The 22,163-nt window shown below is 38.2% G+C and overlaps 1 protein-coding gene across 4 annotated transcripts in view; it reads right to left on the reverse strand.

Annotated features, from left to right (window-relative positions):
• PARD3B (par-3 family cell polarity regulator beta) overlaps positions 1-22,163 on the reverse strand; it is a 1,021,205-nt gene that overhangs the window by 570,549 nt on the left and 428,493 nt on the right. For all 4 annotated transcript variants that reach the window (XM_063429810.1, XM_063429811.1, XM_063429813.1 and 1 more), the window contains one exon: positions 2,056-2,100. In XM_063429810.1, the coding sequence (XP_063285880.1) occupies positions 2,056-2,100 (45 nt within the window). The remainder of the gene's footprint in view (positions 1-2,055; positions 2,101-22,163) is intronic.

Below are 22,163 nucleotides of genomic sequence, written 5' to 3' on the forward strand. Positions count from 1 at the left end.
TGTTGAGTAAAATGGAACAGTGGAATATTAGTGCTGCATATGATACTACAGGCCGAAGGCAGCCTTCATTAACTTGTTGAAATGGTTAAATGCTAAGACAGGGACATGCTGATAGCGGTTCTGCAATAGATAGAGTGTTTATCTATCCTGTTATATGCTAGATTTTACATACTTGTCAGCAGGGCCTGGTAGAGGGTCAGCAGGGCCTAGGGCGCACTGGCCCAGGGGCGCAAGATTTGAGTGACCCGGCAGGAGGGAAGTGCACAGCGAGGGAGCAGTGGTCTTCCTGCTAAGCTCCCTCGCGCGCTTCTTAGTGATGCGGGAGATACGTCATATTATGTCTCCGGCATCACTGCTGTGCGCGAGACTTTAATTGAGGCGAGCGGTGAGGGAGCACTTTACCCTGTTTACCTCACTCGCCGCCCGCCTCAATTATTTTAGCGGCCATTTTGTTTCCCAAAATTTTGGAGGAACCCCATTTGTGTTCTCGCAGAACCCTGGGGAACACTAATTTAGAAACCCTGCTGTAAGTAATCCCCACTGGATGTGCAGTGTGTATGAGAAGTTATAAGTGGTAGTCACAATGAGATGGTGGGACTTTCTGTGTACCTTCCACTAACAATTGCAATTCAGCCAGTGTGCTGTTCACTGTTATTCAAAAAATATTAGTAGGAAATATATAGGTTAAATGATTTGGTTACTTGAAAGTAACAGGATCAGCTAAATAATTTATGTTACATACTACAATATTAGTACACCAATCTCAGAGAGTTGTACTTTAACATTCTTTACTGCAGCACAGAGGTATAATCTTAAACAAGTATCCAAATTCCATTACCATGACAGCACCCTGCAGTGGTTATAGTGTCAAGAGTCAAACCGTTTTAGAACACTATCTTCTTACCTAGGGTTTGTCAGGGGCCGCTCACCAATTCCGCTATCTCAGCCAGGTAGTCAGAAGGGCCGACGCTCTCAGCTAATTAGCTAGCTCTGCACAGGAGTTGCTGGCTCTCTTGCAAAGGTAACAGAGGCAGGGGGAAGTGCCCAGCAGACTCCAGGTAAGAACCTTTGAAAATGGTTTGACTTCCTACATTGGGGGGACGCAAGGACACTCCTGGCACCATAACTACTACAGCGCTCTGTAGAGGTTATGGTGCCTGGAGTCTTCCTTTAAATCTTAGACATTTTCTATATGACCTTATCTATACATTTAGCAACCATTTGGCTAGCATAATGTACAGGTACCACTGGGTCAACTTTGCATGCACTTTAATAAATACAGACAAATGACAGCATATGGTTAAAATGCATTTATAGGGAATCAAAGAGATCAATGAACCTTCATTCTCAAAATCTGCTGAGGATATAGATTGAGAGGACTTAGGTGCAGCTAATGAATAATAGTCAATGCACATGTTTTAAGTTCTTGAAGAAAAAAAAAAAAGCTTTTTCCTAGTCACTTTCAACTCATCTATTAAAATTATAAAAACCAGGCAATATAAAGTATTCAGCCACTTGCTTTTAAATGCACTGATATATCCCAGCAGGGAGGGCAAAGTGTGCTCTATACCGTAATAAAAATAAAAAAACAGAAAAATAACTTAAGAAAAAACATTAACTTAACCATGTATATTAAAGCATGTCTTTGTCAGTGCTAGATTTGCTTTGCACATAAGAAATAATAATAATAATTTTGTGAGGAATCACACTAACGTTAGCTTAACAGCGCTCCCTCCGCCCAGGTGCCTACAAGTGTGAAGGAAATGAAACAGTCTCAATCAGCATACATGAAGGTCAGCAAACTTTTTGCTCTTAAACGTTGCACTTCTAAATAAAGAAATAAACATTGAGGGATACATATTTGTCTTGCTCTAAGTGATCGCTGTCAGTCTGATGGCCTTGCCAATAGTTTGTGCTTTTTATCATGGTGGAAGCCACGTGCATTAATGAGCTGGGACCTTCCATCACCAGGTCCTTAGTAAACTTGATACAGTTGCTCAGTGTGCAGAATTTCATCTAAGAGCAGCTTAGACAACTGCTTGAAATATTCCTTACCTGACTTGCTTCCACTCAACGAGCTAACGTTGCTTTCATCTGCCACTGAAAAGGAGGAAACAATATTGTTATTCAAGGCTAGTTTCACACATTATTCATTTATTTTAACTAAATTAAAGCTGGCAAAGCATGATGTAAATAGAATTCTACAGCAGCTGGGGTCTGTGGCATCATAACAGACCCAGGGGCTTTACAATTCCTTTCCCAAAACAAAAAGACTTACTTATATGACAATAGCATAGCAGCACGGAGATAACAATGATCAGGAGCATATTCCTACACAATGGCATACAGTCTTTTAGGATCAAATTATATTGATAGAGTTTAAAGGAACACTCCAAGCACCAAATCCTCTGCAGCTCGCTATAGTGGTTATGGTGCCAAGAGTGCACTAACGCCTTCCGCTGAAAGTAATCAAATCGTTTTAGAATGATTTGGCTTCTTACCTGGGGTAAGAATGATAACTTCTTACCTGGGCAACACTCTCAGACTCTTAAAACATAGAAACCTGGAATGTGACGGCAGATTACAACCATTCAGTCCATCAAGTCTGCCATTTTTGAGCAGTTTGACACTGAATGATTCTTCCAGGCCACCCACAGTGCCCTTACTGAAGGTATGAATAAGGAAGAGAATAGACACTTCCTTCATGCCACACCAATTCATGCCGACATTGTCACTGTGATAGGCTGAAAGTGGTCAACTGACTGCTGGTTCCTCATTAGCCCAAGCAACATAGAGGGGATAGGCTGCTGAGGACACTAATTGGAATGGAAAGTACTGCAACAGGGGACTACAGACACTACAACCACTACGATGAGATGAAGAAATGACAGTGTCTACAACTTCCCTTTAACTCATTATCTAAGAGTGATCAGGTGATGCTTAGCTTGGCTCAGGAGAACTAATGGAAGTTCCTTCTTAGGAGTTTCTGGCTCTCGGTTGGTACTAATGAAAATGGGCTCGACACCTGGCAGACCCGAAATAAGACGTCAAACTGTTCTAAGATATTTTGGCTACTTAGAATAGGGAAGATTATACACTCCGGGTACCATAACTAATACAGTGAGTTATGGTGCTTGGAGTTTCTTTTAAAAAGTTTAAGCATACCATGTTATGTTCAACAACGTAAATAATACTTTTTTCTTTCAAAATTAGTAATAATGATAACTCAATTGAGGCTCTTCACGTAGCCACCTGATTAGTGGTTTATAAATAATAAAGATGTGTAAATTGACTTTTTGGGAGTCTCCTGCGGCAGAACAAAAAACTTTTTTTGTGCTTTTCCAGTTGACTGTCTACTGGGAATTCGAGAATATTTTGCTTAGATCCATTTGATTTTCACATAAATCATTGGAAGATATTTTAAAATTTTATGAAAGGGCTGAGGATCTTCCTGAATTGTGAAGGGTTCTAAGCTTTGTCTAAGAGTTCTTAAAGCATGGAAATAAGTCAAGCAAGGCATAGCCATACGTCACAGCCAATGAACCATAATCCCACTGCTTTCAATGAAGACATGCGGTCCCTGCTATTTACAGGCAGCATTAGAACGTTGGCATTGGCGAGCGTGCAACGTTTTGTCTATATAGATATAAATGGAAATAATGACCAGTATATCTTGTGTAATTCATTTCAATGTGAAATCTAAAATCATGACTGCTCCTAATATTAGAGTTGGGATCAAGATGCTGACTTTCAGGGAGGTATAAACCAGTCTAGTTATAGCACATATGGTCCTCTACTCCATCTGTATTGCATACACTCATTAGAATGATCACCTATCAACAGCTTGAAGCTTAATTAATCATCAACTTCTATAACGCAAGGCAATGTGATTTAGTAACAGAAAAGAATTTCATGCATGTATAACTTATTTCCCCTCTTGGGATTCCAAAAGAGCTGTAATTACAGAGAGAAACTCAACGGATCTTATATGGCAAGGACTGCAGAACACAATGGCCTTTATTAAATAAAATCCTCTGTAAGCAGGAATATACACAGACTTCATGTTGGCCTTTTCTTCTTAAAAGACTGCTGAAGAAAGAGCAATAAATATTGATATATGAAGTCCATACTGAAGTTAGCTTATGGAGCAATAAGTGAACATAAGATAGCTGCAATTCAGGTTTAATGATTATTTTGATGCTTTAAGCTAATCTTAAAACATGTTTAAATGAACACTCAAGTGCTTTACTTGCCCAATTTTATATAGTCAAACCTTTTAAAATGTGTTTTTCCTCATACCTGGGGACAGAGTGCCACTCACTGCATACTCTACTGCCCAGTAAGAGACAGAATCTGTCTGAGCCCAGCGGTGCATGTTTTAGCTCATAGGCTGAGAGTGATCAGCTCATAGTCTCAGATAATGAGCTAGCACTGTAGAACTGCTGGGGAGAGCTAATGGAGGTTCCTAAAAAGAAGGTTGTGGCTGTCATGCTTGCCTGCAGGAAGGTTGTGAGCAGCACTCAACGGACCTTGGGTTGGGTAACAAGTTAAACCTTTTTAACCCCTTAAGGACACATGACATGTGTGACATGTCATGATTCCCTTTTATTCCAGAAGTTTGGTCCTTAAGGGGTTAAAACACTTTGACTGCTTACATTAGGTGAGCACCAAGCCACTCCTGGAACCATAAACACCACACAGTGTCCTGTAATGCTTCTTGTGCTTGGAGTGTTTGATTAATCATTTACAAGAACCTAATGCAAGTATCAGAGATTTGCTGCTATGACACTCAAATATTAATCGTTTAACTACCCACAATATCATATCTTCTTATTATAATGTGTCTGGAAATGCAGGTGTTAGTTGGAAAAAGAAGCAAGTAAATTGTGAAGGTATAACATTCCTGAAGCATGTCCTGAGATCAAAGAACAAGATTCTGATCACAGGTGACATATGATGTATCACATTTTGATTACGGGGAACCTGTATAAGTATCATAAAGAGTTGGCTTATCATCTACACCTACAAGCACATGGACAAAGCATAATATGACTGACACCATGATCCACCTGTCAAAAGGGATTTAAACCAGATGAGGACTGTATTTGCAAGTCTAAAATACATCATATAATTCAGGTTGTTGATGGTCTCAGATCAAGGCAGATTGAAGCACAACACTGAGCCCTCACTCTTGAAATTCTGAAAGCATGGAATATACAAAAATAAAGAGGTCTATGGCGATACACCAACTAAAAACGTGGTCTAGACAGTTTTCCACAAACTATTACTTGACTCCAAAATGAACGGATTGTTAAAATATTTCATGCAGGCAAATTCATTTACTGAATGGAGGCGTAATACATGTATACTATGCTGGAATTTTAGGAATCAATATTTCAAACAATACTAGCAGAATCTTTGTAAATTCCAATCAGAAATGTATTTTGTTGAGTTTCTTATTTTGTCACAACTTGTGAATATGACAATCAATCATCTTTGTTCTTCTATACAAAGGCGCAATTTAGCCAAGACATTGTATGGTTTACCATTCATTTACATACTTGCTATGCATGTCATGTTTCAGGTAAATGTTAAGCCTAATTTTGTTTACAAATAGCATTTGGTAGTGAGGTGATTAATTTTTTCAACAGAATATGTTAAACTTGTAAAATCTCAATATATTTGCTCTGGTAAAGCAATTGATTTTTATTAATGCGCACTTTTTGACAGTCAAACAGCAAACTATGCATTATGAATAAATATGTACATATACAAGGTGGGTCAAAATGCAGCGTAAGATTGGACAGTTAAATAACTTGTTAGTAGTTAACTTTTTTTTTTTTCAGGTACATATTATAACGAGTCTTGGGAAATTCATTGTGAGCAATTTCATGAAGGAACAAAGAGTAAAAATAGTGTGAGATATGGGGATATGATCGAAAAGTATTTATGTACTGAAACGAAGTTTCAACAGGATGGGGCTATTACCCAGAGAGTCAGGGCCACAATGGACCTCCTGAGATAACTATTCAGTTAGTGGATAATTAAAAAATAAAAATAAAATAATAATAATAATAATAATAATAATAATAATAATCTCAGATTATTGCCTGATGCATTCGCCCAACCTTTGAGCTCCAGGTTACTTCCTGTGTAGATATCTGAACGAGCAAACAAACCACGAACACTTGAGCAGCTCAAGGAGAATATCTGGGCAGATATCCGAGCGCTAGAGCCTCAAACATTAACTAATGTTATGAACAATGCAATCGAAAAAGCCCAACTTTGTGAGGCAGCAAATAGAGCTCATTTAAAAGAGGTCTTCTTCTTTACCTAGTCAAACAAATCTCCATGCATTAAGTATTCACTGTACGTAATATCTCTGAAATTGGTTCATTCATAAAAAAAAAAAAAAGTTACTGACTCCACAAATCATACTCTGAATTTTTGCCCACCCTGTACTACGGGTTGAATGTATTTATGACTAGAAGGAACAATATAGGCACCTAGGACATGTCACCTTATCGAAGTGGTCTGGGTGCAGTATCCCGGTCACATTTAGTCCTGCAATGTTTATATTGCAGGGTTATCACTGCCTCTAGTGGCTGTCTCTCAGACAGCCACTTTCTGCATTTACACGGAGTTTAATGCTGTAAAATGATGCCTTTAACATCCCCACAGGAAAGCATTGATTCCATGCTTTCCTATGGGTAAGTCCTAATGCTCGTCGTGCATTAACTTCTCCCCCATCATTGCCGACGTTGGAGGAGGTGGAAACAGCACAAACAGACCTTGAGGCTGTAAAGAGGCAAATGGAAAAGGTTTTTTTTTTTTTTTTTAAATCCTTTCCCCACCAGGGAGGTGGGCTATTGCCATTAGAATTATGGCAGAGGGACACTATAGCATAGGAATACATGTTTTGTATTCCTAACTCTATAGTGTTCCGTTAAGTGAATGCTCATATTTTTATTTTACTGTAACTAGAATACCTGAACCGGAAAATAGTTTTTTAAAGATACAATAACTACTATCCCTTGATATGTGGTAGACAGAAACGTAACCATTGGTCACTTTGAAAGCTCTTTGAATTAAAATCTGTTTAAAAAACAAACAGAAAACAAACAAACAAAAAATACTAAATTGCAAACTGCCATAAAGAGCATACGTACAAACAAACATTCACATAAACACAAGAGTATTTTTTATTTTAAACAATCAAAGTCATTTGTATGGTGTATTCTGATACTAGATATATAGACATTAAACTTGATCTTCAATGAACTCTCTATACTAAACCAGTTGCAAAGTAACCACATTTTTTAAAACATGTTTAATGACTCTTAGTCAAGAATTAAATTTGTTACAGCTCTAGACGGCAGTGTTTCTGGGTTAATATTGATACCATTTGTCAATTGAGAAACGGCAGAGATGTGCAAGTCACTTTAAAACGTTTGTTTTATATAACAAGTAAGTCTTGATGGAATTTGATGAGGTTAGCCAGTTTCCTGTATGCTAGAATTCCGAACAAAGACAGAATTAATGTGTGACAGGAAGTACCTAACAATTTCACGGTAAAGTAAAACATTTCACATAACAGGACAGCTGCTAACCTGGCTCCATGAGGTCTGGAGGATATACAGTTAGAACTCATCACCTTGTGCACTCAAAAAAAATACATCCTTTAAATATTCTGATATGTTGACGACAAAAGTTGAAAAAGTCCAATTGTTGCTCCATAAAAAAAAAAAAAAAAAAAAGATCTGAACTTAATGAGCGAGAAACTATTTAATAAAAGAAGAATGAAAAAAGCGCGATATTTTGCAAATTAGTGGATTACAAAATTGTGTGGATCTTCAAAACTTGACTCCCGTGTACAGAATAAGGTAGGCATTGTAAAAGCTGAAAACCCAACAGAATGGAGTGACTCAATTTATTGGGTTTTACTTTATTTTTCTACAGATTTTTGGTTATTTCCAGAATGTTTTATCTCACATACCTCTCCTGATTAAATACTTTGATTCACACATAGTGCCACTCTTGATAGAACTATGCAAATACAAAGTCCTACTTTCCTGAAAGTCACAGCTTGGTACTGTAGTAGAGTTGTTAATGTTAAATCACTCCTATAGCATAATCCACTTGTGCCCTAGACTAAGCAGGGTAAATTGTATCTGGATGTAAGCCATCATTATCAATTTCAGTGAATATCAATTAAAAAATAAGATTTTCCTTGAGGAGTTATAAGAGACATTCAAATAGTTGTTTAATGTTTTTGGCTTGTTAAAATGTTAGTATCCTTGTATGCGTTGCAGGCTGTGATGGATGGCCATTTGCATAATAGACTCATTTTATGTTAAAAGAAGGGTAACTGGCTATGCTATAATTATAATTTCTAAGTCAATTTGTATGTTTACCATTTCATTGTACAACCTACCCTTACTACTGCCAAATAAAAACAAATGAGATCTATATATCATTAGTTAGCACATATGCCAATTCAGGTGGCCACACATTCCCTTATGGGAACTTATAAATTATATGTGTGTAATTCCCCTTTTATATGGAAGATTTGGTGGCAACCCACTTAAATGCTTCCAGAATTACCCCATAGTAATTAAATTTTTATAGAATAGCAGTATCCCTTCTCTTTTTTTAACCCCTAATAGCTCTGTACACCTTTTGTAAGAACAGATAATTGTTAGTGTAAAATATATTGTAGATGCCACTGTGCCTGTCGTTACTTTGTGTAACATAGCTCGGCAATCACAGACAATGAATAGGCAGGATATTAATATTAAGTTAGCATGATGCACTGCCTTTGCATAATTGTAAACTAAATGCAATTACTGTCCATAAAGGCAATATGATACAATATATAGGCTTTACAGCTCGTTTTTAATGATTAAAATGTAAAATTATTCAATTAGTACTTCATCCCCAAAATAATAATAATAAAAAAAATAATAATAATAATAAAGTTGCTGCGAGATTCAATGAAAATGTCACTGCACATTATATATTGATCTCATGATAATTAGAACCAGAAAATATTTGCTGGTTACACTGCTCCCTTTTAGATTCAGTCAAGTATGTCCGCAAAAAAAAAAAGAATAGGGGGGATATAAATGACCTCCTTCAATGCAGAATGACCAAAAATGTTATTTTCTCTTAGCACGTAATGTGTGACAGGAAGAATTTCACTGTAGTGAAAACATAAGTAAAACATTTCACATAACAGGACAACTGCTTAGTAGATACATTTCTACTAAGATCGCTCTCTAACCCGTTACGAATGGAGGCTCGATAACACAGCACGTGGGGGTCTGAGGGAGCTGGACGTGCTCATGAGGAGCTGCTTGGCCTGTCAGGCAGTCTCCATGACGGGGATCGAGGAGGGATGTATGTGTAGCTACAGGTGGGGGAAGGACGACCACTGGGCTTTAACGCCACAGGCTTTTGCAGGACGGCATAGAAAGTCCCGGCGGCATTAAGGGGTTAAGCACAACAACTACCTATCCATGCATAGGATGTTTAACAATTTATAATCCTGCCTGGAGAGGTCATACAATCTCTCATTAAGTGGGACTATTCAGTAAAAATGGTAATTCTATCAAAAACGCTACTGTTTTAGATCAGAGCTGATCCCAATAGGATCTTCTGACATGCTTAAAATGCAAAGGAATAATTTTGCATTCATATGGGACCATAACAGTGAAATTATATGTATATATAGACGGTATATACATATAATCTCATTGTTATGGTCCCATATGGATGCAAAAATATCCCTTTGCATTTTATGTATGTATAAACGAAGAGAGGATGAAATGCTCATAAAGACTGGGTTGGAATTTCACTGTAATTCCAATCATATTGAAAGATATAAGACAAAGGGACTACTTTGTCTTCTGCATTTTTGCTAAGCTTGACAAAAAGGTAGAGCTTCCACTGTCAAGCTTTGTCATGCCCTCATGGCTGAGGGGAACAAAATCTCTGTCTATGGAGGATCCTATATTCTCATTGGATCCTTTGTAGACAATAGTGTTGTATTCTCGCGACTCTTGGCAGACAAAGTGTGAGGAGCTAAAAGGACCTTGTGGAAAAAGACTGTGGTGTCCACAAGGGACAGGTTCATGTTCGTAAAAACTACCTTCCCCTGCAACCCCATGCCACCTTACTGCAAATGGAGCAGTCATCGTCTGAGGTCTTTGAAAAAAATATGCAGAGACTCCAGAAGGAGACAGAGCCGCTTTAAAAGACTTACTATTTTCCATGCCATCACTCTTTGAAACCCATTATTCAAAACAGAAAGAGTAAAGTAAAAAACACGCCATGTGCATGATGGTGGATATAAAGACATAGTATCAGGGGGCAGGGCCTGACCACCATGATGACCGGTCGCATGCCAGTGAGGCTCCTGCTGAATACAACTTAAAACTGCAGAAATTATGGACTTACCGCAGTTAACCGTGAGGAGAAGTCCGCTACTTAGTACAGGAGACAGTGGGCGCCACCATGGACACCAAGATTGGGAGTTTTGGGGCCCCTGCGGTACAAAACTTCGAAGCCTTCGGCCTACTTGGGTTAGATGTGGGGCAGACCGCCGCTGCCCTGCTCACAAGCCTGGCTGTCGTACCACAGCCCTGTGACATACCTTGCATGCCCCAGTTATCCCGGCCCTTGAAGGGAGTCAAGGCTCAGCAAGGCCTGGGCACATGCACCCTACCTACAACATGGCGGTCTCAAGGAGATGACCACAATCACCGCTCACAGGCAGCACTGCAAGCTGAGGCGCCTCACCTCCACCTCTGGGACTATTGCTGCAGAGCTCTTTTAATACTCACCGGAGTAATCCTGGATTACCTTGCCTCCGTATCCAGTGCTTGGGCCTGGTCCCCACGACGGCCTTCCTAGACCTTGAGCCCCTAGAGGATGCTCCGCGAAACCTCAGCCCAACTCCTGGACGGAACACTCTTGCCAGGAATCCCGTTGCCTACCATAATGGAAATGGAACTGAGGGCAAAAGTGGTCTGCTCATGCAGAGCCCGGGGCTGGCAGCGTGGCACCAAATAGACCCATCCTCAAATCGGGACTCTGCTCATTCTAAACTCAGGTCAGAGGCAGGAAAACAGCGAGCTCGGGGGATCCAATAAGCCTGACAACTTACCACTTCCAGAAGATCAGTGGAGCTGGTCCCGGGGGGTAGTGTGACTTTCCAAAGGAGAATGCAGTGGAGTTTATTACCATGCTTTTCAGTTCAACAGTTTGTTTCTATGTTTGACTCACTCAAAGCAATGCCTTACCTATGATTTGCTTATTCTATACCTCTCGAAACCAATGTCCAGATATGCACTGTGTTTTAATGTACTGATTACTTAGCCATTACCTGACATAGCCTGCATATGCATGTTTTATTAATCTTAAAACAGTGCAGTACCCCCCAAGACATGTTCTTGTCTGCGTTAAACTGCTGCCATTCATCTTAGATTGATCACCTCAAACATGTGCAAGTATCCCTGCCACTGTCTAACCTGAATATACCAATGTATGATGTTGCAGAGTTTTATGTCTCTCGAAACTAATATGTCAGAGTAAGTACTATGTCTCCCTGTAATGATTACTCACCCGTTCACGGTCATATCCAGCATAAGCATGTTCTATTAATTTCAAATAGTGCAGTACCATCTCAAGACATGACCTACTCTACGTTAAACTACTGCTATGCGCTTAAGCTTGTTATTATTAAAAAAATGTGCAACTGTTCCTGCCACTGTCTAGCCTGAATACACCAATGTATGCGGTTGTGGTGTTTTGATAATGATCTGTTCCTACCTGCACAATAAAAATAAATTTGGAAAAAAGACAGACTACCATAGAAGATACTGTGTTAAAAACCACATTCCCCACATTGAAGAAACTCATATTGTTATCTAAAACATCTAACTATATGTTAATACGAGTGTTTTTGCAGTCCTATACGGAATGCCATCTGAATCCAAAACTATCAACATTAAAAAGACATTAAAGAAATATAATTATAAAAAAAAAAAAAAAAAAAAATTGTGATCTCCAGAATCGAGTCAATCCTTATAGAATTTAAATCTACAGAAAGCACTCATTTCTAAGCCCTCGGATGAGGAATGGAAGGAGCTATTTGCAGTATCCTTAAAAAATAACAAATTGATGGTAAACGATGGTAAATGTAGTATAAACAAGGCACGCTTTTCCATTTGCTTCAGCACTTTGCACAGGAGGCTGTGGAGACAGACAGCTATGTATTTTCAGATTTGGTGGTGGTGCTGGAATTCAGTCTGGAATGAGATCAGAGCTCCTACCTGCCGCCATAGAGCAAAAATACTTAAGGGAGCTTGCAGACATATACAGCGACTCGCTTCCCTGCTTCATTAAATATTAAGTTGTAAATGTGAGGAATTCTATGCTATTCTTTATGTTTAATCACTCAGAGCATGTTTATGTAGCTATCTCTGCTCAAAATATGTATTTTAAAAGCAAATATATATATATATGCCCTGTTGTACTTTTTAGAGTTTACAAAAAATAAATAAATGAGATCAGTTTGTAATTCCACAAAGTTGCTTTAAAAAAAAAAAAAAAAGGCAACACGTTTAGAAGCATATTTCAGTTGTGACTTTTTAATTTACTAGTGATGTCTCTTTTGGTCACAGGGCTACAGTCCAAAATAAAAGTGGGCCTGTATTAAATCGTATTGTAAGCTTGATGTATTTCTGACACTTTAGTGCTGGAATACAATATCAGGTCCCTGGCCCCCTCCCTGTGGAAACTAAAGGTAGTTTACTTACCTTTCCTCTAATGCAACACTGGACTTGCTGCGGCTGGCCCCGCCTTCATGGCTGAGATCATCCATCTTGATAATCTCAGCCAATCCGATGCTTTCCCACTGGAAAGCAATATGAGGCTATTGTGCATGCAGAGCAAAACGCTGAAATGCGCTAAAATGCATTTTGTCATGGAGATGCATTGAATCACTGCATCTCTATAGGGAGTGTGAAGTGTTTCCATGCAGAGCGTGGAGGCACTGAACGCCAGTACTGCACACTGTCTCAGGAAACACCTCTAGTGACTTTTCTCTGAAAATGCTGTGTTTGCAGTGCAAAACTACAGGGACCGGCAAACACCAGAACCACTATATTAAGCTGTATTGGTTTTGGTGACTAAATGCCCCTTTAATGGTGAAAACGTTATGATTAAATAATTATTTATATTTATGGTTTGGGTTTACAGCATAATATTCTTTGCACCTTATTTAGTTTTAGTTTCAAAAGAGTAAGTGGAAAAGCACATTTAATTAACAGCTTAATTGTGTTGATTTATAAAAAGTCAACTCTAAAACAGCGTTTAAAAAAAATAAAAAAATACAAATTTAAGAGTATGTAAATAAGATTGATAATTTACGTTTCTGAGCAAATGCAGAATACCAAAAGGGAAGCAAATAATATTACAGCAGTAATAGCATTCTAACAGTAATAGTGTACTATATATAAGGCTTGATAGTAGGGCATACTGACCATTAATGTCTTTGTTATAGTTCTACGTTTTGAGCTTTTGGTTCAAGCATGGCATTCTTGAGACTCTGATCATTCACTCCCTTGCATTAACGTCCTATCAAATTAATATTTCATGGGGTACTCGGGGAAAGGGTGACACATTCTTTGCCACACTCTATACTTCACGGTGTGTAGGAAAGAAAGATTTGCAATTTTAATATCTTTATTGCTGGAGGGACCTACTACACATACCATTTGGAATATTTAGAGATCTGGAAGGCAATTATTCATTATTACACTTTACTTATAAATCATTCACAGGTTTTTACGGCACTGTAAAATGGGTGAATAGGAAAAAATGAAAATGTCTTCTCTGATACAAACAATAAAACGGCAACTGAGATTGTGAGAAAATCTAGCTTTTTAGGGTCATCGTGATCCTTTTCCATGCTTGGCACAAGGTATCGTGAAACTTTGGTATTTAAATATTTAACTTCAATATTGTGATTAAACTATTACTTGTGGTAATCCTTTACTATGTAAGACTACATAAAATATTATTAAAGCAAGTATTGATATAGAGCAGCTATAAACAATGCCCTAGGGAAAAAAAAAAAAAGAATACAGACATATCATGTAGCCCCGTGTTATGACAAACATGCCAATTTATAAATATAGATAAAATTGTTTATTTTCTATTATTTGCAAATTAATTGTGTCATGTAAAATATCCAACTATTCGTTGCCAGATTTAGGTGTAATGCCTTACACAATATCCCCTTCTTTCTCATATGAGTACAAAGCTTTGAATTATGACACACTTCTATTTAAAGTCCACTGTTGGGTGTTGAGTTTATGGGGCAGAAGCTTTGAGATAATCTCTTCTAAGAAATGACTGACTGACGCATACAATACATGTACCGTCTGTGCAGGTGATAAAAAGATTAAAAGAAAAAGAAAAAAATGAAAACTGAGATAAACTAAAGTCAATACATAATAAAAAAAAATGAAAAATAACAAAAAAGATAGAAAAGAGGAATGCAATGTCGAAAAATGCCATGATGTTAATCAATAAGCAGAACAATGGCTTGCTGAAATAAAAGGAACTCTGTCAAAAATGGTTTCTAAAGAAACTGTTTAAATTGTTCAATGTATGAAAACTCCCATGGTCTAAATAATACATACCGGTAATAAGCAATATATCTGTGTTAGTATCACATGCTGAGGAACTTGCCTGTTGTAATGTATAGTTACAGCGTGTTCTCTTGTCAAGGAATCATAAAATACAATTCTGTTTGTAATTCTGGCTGTAAAACTGAAGGCAATGCAGCTGCCATATTAACTGGGGGAGGAAAATAAACCTAATGGGCATGAAAAACACTGGACCAAGAATGATTAAAAAATTATTATTATTAAAAAAGAAAAATGTGTTCTTATACACCATAAATTTTAACGTTATTAGGTTTGCCATGGTTTTCCCTTTGATGAGTATTATTTATCTATAAAGAACAATATGGTACATTATTGTACTCGTTAGAAGATTTGGGATTAAGATGTGAGTGGAGACAGTTGAATACAATGAATATCTGAGCCAACAGGCTACTCGAATGTTGTGTGAAGCCCCTGAAGGTAAAAATTACAGAGTGCCCTCTGTCCATCGTTAAATATAACACAACTAACACTATAACCAGAAGTGACTATAGTAACAATACATGGGAGGAGCATTTCAGATACCACAGTCAAAACTAGAGGGGCATTAATGATTTCCACCACTAAATCACATTAGTAGTGGTCACAGAGTTGTAGCAGGTACAGAGGAGGGTAGGGGCTGTAGTGAGTGCAGGCGAGATAGCGGCTATAGGGGGTAATATACACTGTAGTGACTGCAGGGATAGGAGCTATATGGGATAATAGGGACTGAAGTGGGTATAGGGGACAATAAAGGCTGTAATGGATATATGGAGCACTAGGGGGCTTTAGTGGATACATGGGATAATAGGGGCTGTAATGGATATAGAGGGCAATAAGGGATGTAGGGGTGAAAGGGACTGCTGTGGAAACAGGGGGTGTAGCGGTGCAGGTATTACCCCCACCCTGAGTCTGTTCACTCTACATCCTCTCCAGCAGCATGCCAATGTATTTATCACAGAGTGATTTCCTCCTTGAGGCAGCCCTGCACCTCCCCCACAACAGACACACGAGGTAGGAGCCTTTCGGATGTGTGTAGACAAAGCAAGGGATGTGATGTCAATCCCCTTTCTCACATTCTATACACAGCGCCCCCTGTGGGAGATTGACAAAGATATCTGGCAAGGAGAAAACAAGCTGCCAGGTCTCGATCTACATGAGGAAAAGGCAGCTAGCTTAAATTCATAGAAGTTTAGTGGGTGATCACACCTATGACTATAACACAGTTAACGCTGAAAATGTCACCTAATGAAGAGATGTCAATTGTTAAGATGATGTCCCTCCAAAAAGGCATTATTTAGGAGATAAATAATACATTTCCTTACAATTTGCTCTTTCCCTCATACCCTTGGCTGTAGACTAAATAAAAGAATTGAGGTCCATGAAATGTCCTTTAACCAGGCCTGTAGAGGGGTTCATAAATTAAGCAGATAGGCCCACTCAATCCAAGTGCCTACTCACTGGTTTTTCTCAGTGCCAGATTAACATAGGAGCTGATGGAGCTCCAGGCCCATAAAATAGGCCCATTGATTTAAAAAAAAAACAAAAACAAAAAAAACATACAATACTCTTGGAGTTGCAACCTGGCCGGTATTTTCCGGGATTTAAGGCTGCCTAGCTGGTGCCGATATTGCAGTAATACCGGCAATACAAATATCGGTCTCAGTATAAACAGAGATTATTCTGCAATACCAGCACCAGCAAGTAGAGGCACTGTGTGCGTGTGGAGAGAGGCAGGGATAGGAAGTCACAGTATCTCCCTCCCTGCCTCTCTCTACTCCGCAGGGGAGCAGCTCTGTACAGAGTCCAGACAGCAGCTCCGAGCCTGCAGAGACCACCTACAGCTCAGGTAAGTGAGCGATGGGGGGGAAAGGCTGCAGGGAGACATGGGGACACAGACACTAGGAAACACTAAGAGACACTGGTCTATCAATCTCCCCATGTCTCCCAGCCAGTGTCTCAGTGTCCCCAATGTCTCACAGTGTCCCAATGTCTCACAGTGTCCTAGTGACGCCTAGGGACACTGGGAAACATGGGGACACAAAGAATGTAAGGAGACAAGTGCACATGTGAGTGCTAGGGGACAGTCCTTAGAAAGAGTGGAGCAAGTGCATCATTAGACACATTTATGCCAAGCTCAGGGTGCTGTGTGCATATTATGCCCTTAGCTGGCCAGCCTTCATGACTGGCAAGCAGCCAGTCATGAAGGCTGTCCGTCAATTTTTTTGGGCAGACATGCCCCCTTTTTGGGTATGTTTGCCTCTTTTGGCAGTTCTGGGTACGTTATTCACGTCAGTGGCCCACCTTTTTAATCCGTCCATAGACGTCCTGCTTCACTGGACACTGCTGTTAGGGGGTATGGATTTACTTGAAAGGTGAAAGCGTGAGATTAGCACAGGGTATGTGTTTTCACATAGCTGCATCCTATGAGTTTCCCTCCAACATCATCTCCATCAGATACATGACACTTGGAAGGTAGGACTGTTTAAGTGTTTTTGGTCGATAAGATTTTGCCCTGGTTCTTCTAACTCCTTTGATAGGGTCATATCTGGTAAACAAAATTAGCATATCTGGGGGACCTTCTCGATACTTCCTCTGTCACCCCTGGAGAGAAGATTTCAAGAAGATATGGGAGTTTTATTTCACACAATAAAGAGATTGGGACCAGAGACACTATCAACAAGGAAGGAGCTGTAAGTGCAACTAAAAATCAGCTGTTAAAATATTGAGAATACCAACATCCTATAGATGTTTCCTCAAACAGTACTGAAAAGATTTCCACCAAAGCAGGTTTGCTGGTACTGCTAGAACACTTAAAAAAAGGTACATTCTTCACCTGTCATGGTTTTAGCAAGTGTCTATTAGTGTTTGCACCGGATCTGCCAGGAATCATACGTATTTATGCAAATCTACATACACCGTGTGCATAGTTTTAGTGCTGCAATGTACAATGTAAATATATTAAAACAATTTAAGATAGGATGTATTGTGAGATTAAACTGTTCAAATATCTATTTTGCTTTCCACCTGTATTAGAAAGGCGTAATTTTAGATAGCTAAAAGTGGTCATTTTAAAACCTAATGTGGAAACCACATGTTAACTGGCATTTCTTGTCTCCTATTAATCTCAAAAGGAGACAATCAAAATTCACTAGCCACTAATTAGAATTCACTGATAGTGAAATTTTGTAGAATATAAACAGCTGGAATTGTGAACATTAGCAACAGCCATTTTACCAATTATTAGCCTGTTGGCAACTGATGATACATAGAAATGAGCCCCTTGGGTTCAAGTAACAGAGACCCAAGGTGCTTGCTTGTTCCTACATGCTCCATGTGCAGTGGCCTTCCCTGACATACGTTGATCCGTCAGAAATTCCAGGGCGATCTTAAAACAATATTGTCCTATCTCCTTGTACTTCTAAATATAAGTGGGTCACATATCCATTGTAAAGTGCTACGAAATTTGTTGGCGCTATATAAATATAATAATTTATTGTAAAAGAAAACACATTTTAAATTTATTGAATCCAGTGTAGTCTGTTGCACACAAACAGGCATTCTTCAAAATAGATTTTAAAAAATAATAATTCACCCCTTTGTGACAGCTATAAACAGAGTCGGATTAGATGGTCTGTTAATCCCAATCCAACAAGCTTTCTGCTGTGACACTAGAGTACAAATGTACAGCATTGCTGCACCGGGAAATAAATTGTAAACAAATACAAATGAGTTAATGTGAGCTCAGCTTGGTATTTGAAAAAGGTTCAAATTCCTACACATTGTATGGAATTCTGAACTTGTTTTTAGGGACGTGAATCTGAAATTCAATTATGGGACATTTCTCAAAAATTCTCAAAAGTGTTCCTAAATTTTTGCATGTATTTAGAAGCCTACGGAATAACTCCCAAAAACTATGCTTATCATACAACAGTCTTATAAAAGCCACAGCACAAATAGACAGACTTACATGTAATAGAAATGTGTCAACGATGCATATAAATTAAGCAGCGGCTCATGTTTTGGTTTAGAAATCACTTTAGGAACTTAAAGTACTCTGATATGCGTAGATTACTTTTAAAAAAGTCCTTCTTGCATGACTAAAAAAATATACTTAAATAAATGCAGGAACATTATCTGTTTGCGGCACAGAGAGTATGGTTACATATACCAATCATTCTTAATAAAAATAACCATCAATTAAAGGCTGAGTATCAAAAATACTGCCAAGCCAATTTCAAGAAGAGGGGGGGGAAAGGGTATATTGAATTTCAATGGAAATGTTTGCGGTGAAAACAGACTCTTAACTGTGCTCCTTTAATTAGTGTAGGTAATTTTGATATATGTGCTGTCGAGCATACGGGTTATACATTGCAAGGTAGATTACAGGGTCAGCTGTAAAACTTACATATTTGATATAATGATAAGAACCCTGTTAGGGTATATTCATGTTTCACGAATGTCCAGAAATGTGACAAAACTCACAACAGTAAGGCATTGTCCCCTACTGCCACAAAGGATTTGGGGGAAACAGAACAACAAAACCGGACAAGAAACTTTTATATGTGTAAACATATTTTTTACGCAAGAGCAATTTTTTTCTTTATCAGATTTATAATGTTTAAAGTACAATTATACCTGCTTGCAAAAATTGGAACACCTAGGATTCATCTATGCTATGCTTTCCTTCTTTTTGTAACATTCCAAACTATTTTATAACCCTTTACGATGGCTCATTTCTAACAGAACCACATAGAATACGGAAATATTTGGCTCGTGTACACTCCTCAGAATAAGCTGTACATCCATTTAAGCTTCTGTTAATTCTTTTGCCAGTCATTTTACAGGATGATCAACACTTGGGCCTTCTAAAATTACAACTGAAAAAATTCATCATGTGCGCTAATGGAACCACTATATTGGTGTCACCCAACGCACACATCGCTTAATCCTGTTTTGAATGGAATTAGCTATTTGATCATCCTATAAAGATCTTGATTATTCATAGTGCCTCCACTGTAAAAAGGAACAAAATCTGCCAAAACAAAACAGTACACCAAAGAAATTCCTTTCCTTCGCTGCCACTGGCATACATGAGAAGATTAGCGATTCAGTGCCAAATTCTACTTTCCAATATTTTTTTGAAAAAAAGTTGATAGTTGACAGGGAACCTGAAATTTGAGGTCGCATCTACACCACATTTACCTATTACAAACTTTTTGTTTCTTGTAAATCGGTACATTTTTAATCCAGTTAATGCATCTGATCTTACATATACAAGAATTCTTCAATATGTTGGCTTTAAATACTTAACCCTAAATGCATACCTTAATGCATAATTTATATTGGGGAAAGATACTATAGAAAATAGTAACAATTATCCAGGAGCTTACTTAGCAGAATAAATAAAGTGTAGAGAGTGAGAAGATATAGTCGGAGCTTATAAACTATAAGGCATCTATAAGTGTACTTCACATAAACGTCTTAGAATTCTAACATTGGACATTTAATGCAGCTTTTAGATAATTGTGTGGCATAGGTATCCTGAACCCCAGTTAGGGGAAAAATTAACTAGGGTAGGATGTAACTTTTCTGATATTATACTTTTATAAGGATAAAAGATACAGTAACCAAATGGTTAGAAAGTGCTCACAATGTATCCACTGCCATCAGTCAAAATATATTATATATATATATAGAAATCAAGCAGATCCAGTACGTCAAACTGGTTGCTTTAGGCAATATAGATATATCGCTGGAGACAACTGAGAGTATAAAAGTAATTATTTATTATAAATTATAAAATCAAAAAATTAAGTTAAAATTAGATCCACAATATTAGTACCAGTCAATTAAGGGTAAAAACGCAAAACGACCTTTTGTACAGGCTTGGATGGATGCAGATGTTGTTTGTGATCCTGTCACCAGGAATTCTGATCGCCGGTGAGGACGGCGTGCGTTCCACAGTGCGTTCCACCTCGAGCCTCACTTCGGGGGAACAGCACTGCTCGTACGACGGTGTTGGTGATGCGTCTGGGATGCGAGGTGAGTATGCCTTCTGCAGAGATACCCTGACTGGCTGGGGGCTGTGTGGATGCTTCTTCAGCTGTTTCTTTAGCCGTTTATGTCAAGTACACTTATAGATGCCTTATAGTTTATAAGCTCCGACTATATCTTCTCACTCTCTGCACTTTATTTATTCTACTAAGTAAGCTCCTGGATAATTGTTACTATTTTCTATAGTATCTATACCCTATCTACATTGTTTTATAGGTTCTTGGTGAATCCCTATATCCCTCCAGTTTTAGAGCTTTTGTCATATGGTCTGACTCCCTCTTTCTTCTGTATACTATATATACTACTTTATACATAGTTAACAATTTTGTGTTTCTAGTATAATTTATATTATTGCATTAATTTATAGGCTTTCTGTATAATTGACTTTGACAGATCCACCATCACATGAAATGTTCTATCTATTATTATGTATTATTCAAATACCGTTAAAGAGAAACACTTTCTTTGGTTAATTAAGATCCTTTTTGCAACACATGGATGCTACAGACTGCAGGGGAACACTTTTCGTGTCGTGCCAAACAGGGCACATAAAAAGTCATATGTGCCCATGGATGGATGGATCTGGTACCTCTAGGTATAGCAGCCGCCAAAACAAATAATGATAGATCACATAATTATTTCCAATCTACAAAATTAAATAGGGCACCCTTATGAGTATGGTCTGGCTCTTAATTGCTTCTTGTACAAAAACAAGTTCATTTCTATTATCTTAGGAGGTAATCACTGCCTTTTTTCCCCTATTATCTCCTTTAGCTAATTATGTTGCTATTATTAGCCCAAGAACACAGCAAGACATTGAGCATTCCCCTACATCAACAACAGTTTAGAAACATATAAAAAGAGTTTTTGAAAATCCCTTGAAAGATAATTCCAATGATATATTTGAAATTTCAGTACAGGTGTTTGTTTCCCCCTCCCTCCCCCCCCTGTTTTTTTTTAATGTCTGATGCCAGCACAGAGAATGAAATGCTAAAATTGTTAAAAGAGAGGGCCTGATCTACTCGGGTCAGTTAATTGAGGCACACTGATCGTAATCTCTCCTGTCACAAAGGGAATGGTCATTATATTATCCCTGCCACAATATACCATTCATTAGAGTAATTCACTGGTAAATGTGCAAGAAAAACACTGTATTGCTATTCATTGGATGTGAACAATCCCAGAACTTTCATAAGTTAACTGGTTAATCAGACTTCATGTAATCCTGGAGATTTGGAGAACAGGATCTGTAATTACTGAAAGGGCACTTCACGTAGCAATTATCTTCAGTGTGACATCACAAGAGACATGTCAAGAATGTTTCTGTTGGAAGCACCCTAAAACCGCTTGCTACAGTTATAGATTGTGGTGTGGTCAAATATCTATGTATCT

This window comes from Pelobates fuscus, chromosome 8 (assembly GCF_036172605.1).
Source record: "Pelobates fuscus isolate aPelFus1 chromosome 8, aPelFus1.pri, whole genome shotgun sequence".
NCBI lineage: Eukaryota > Metazoa > Chordata > Amphibia > Anura > Pelobatidae > Pelobates > Pelobates fuscus.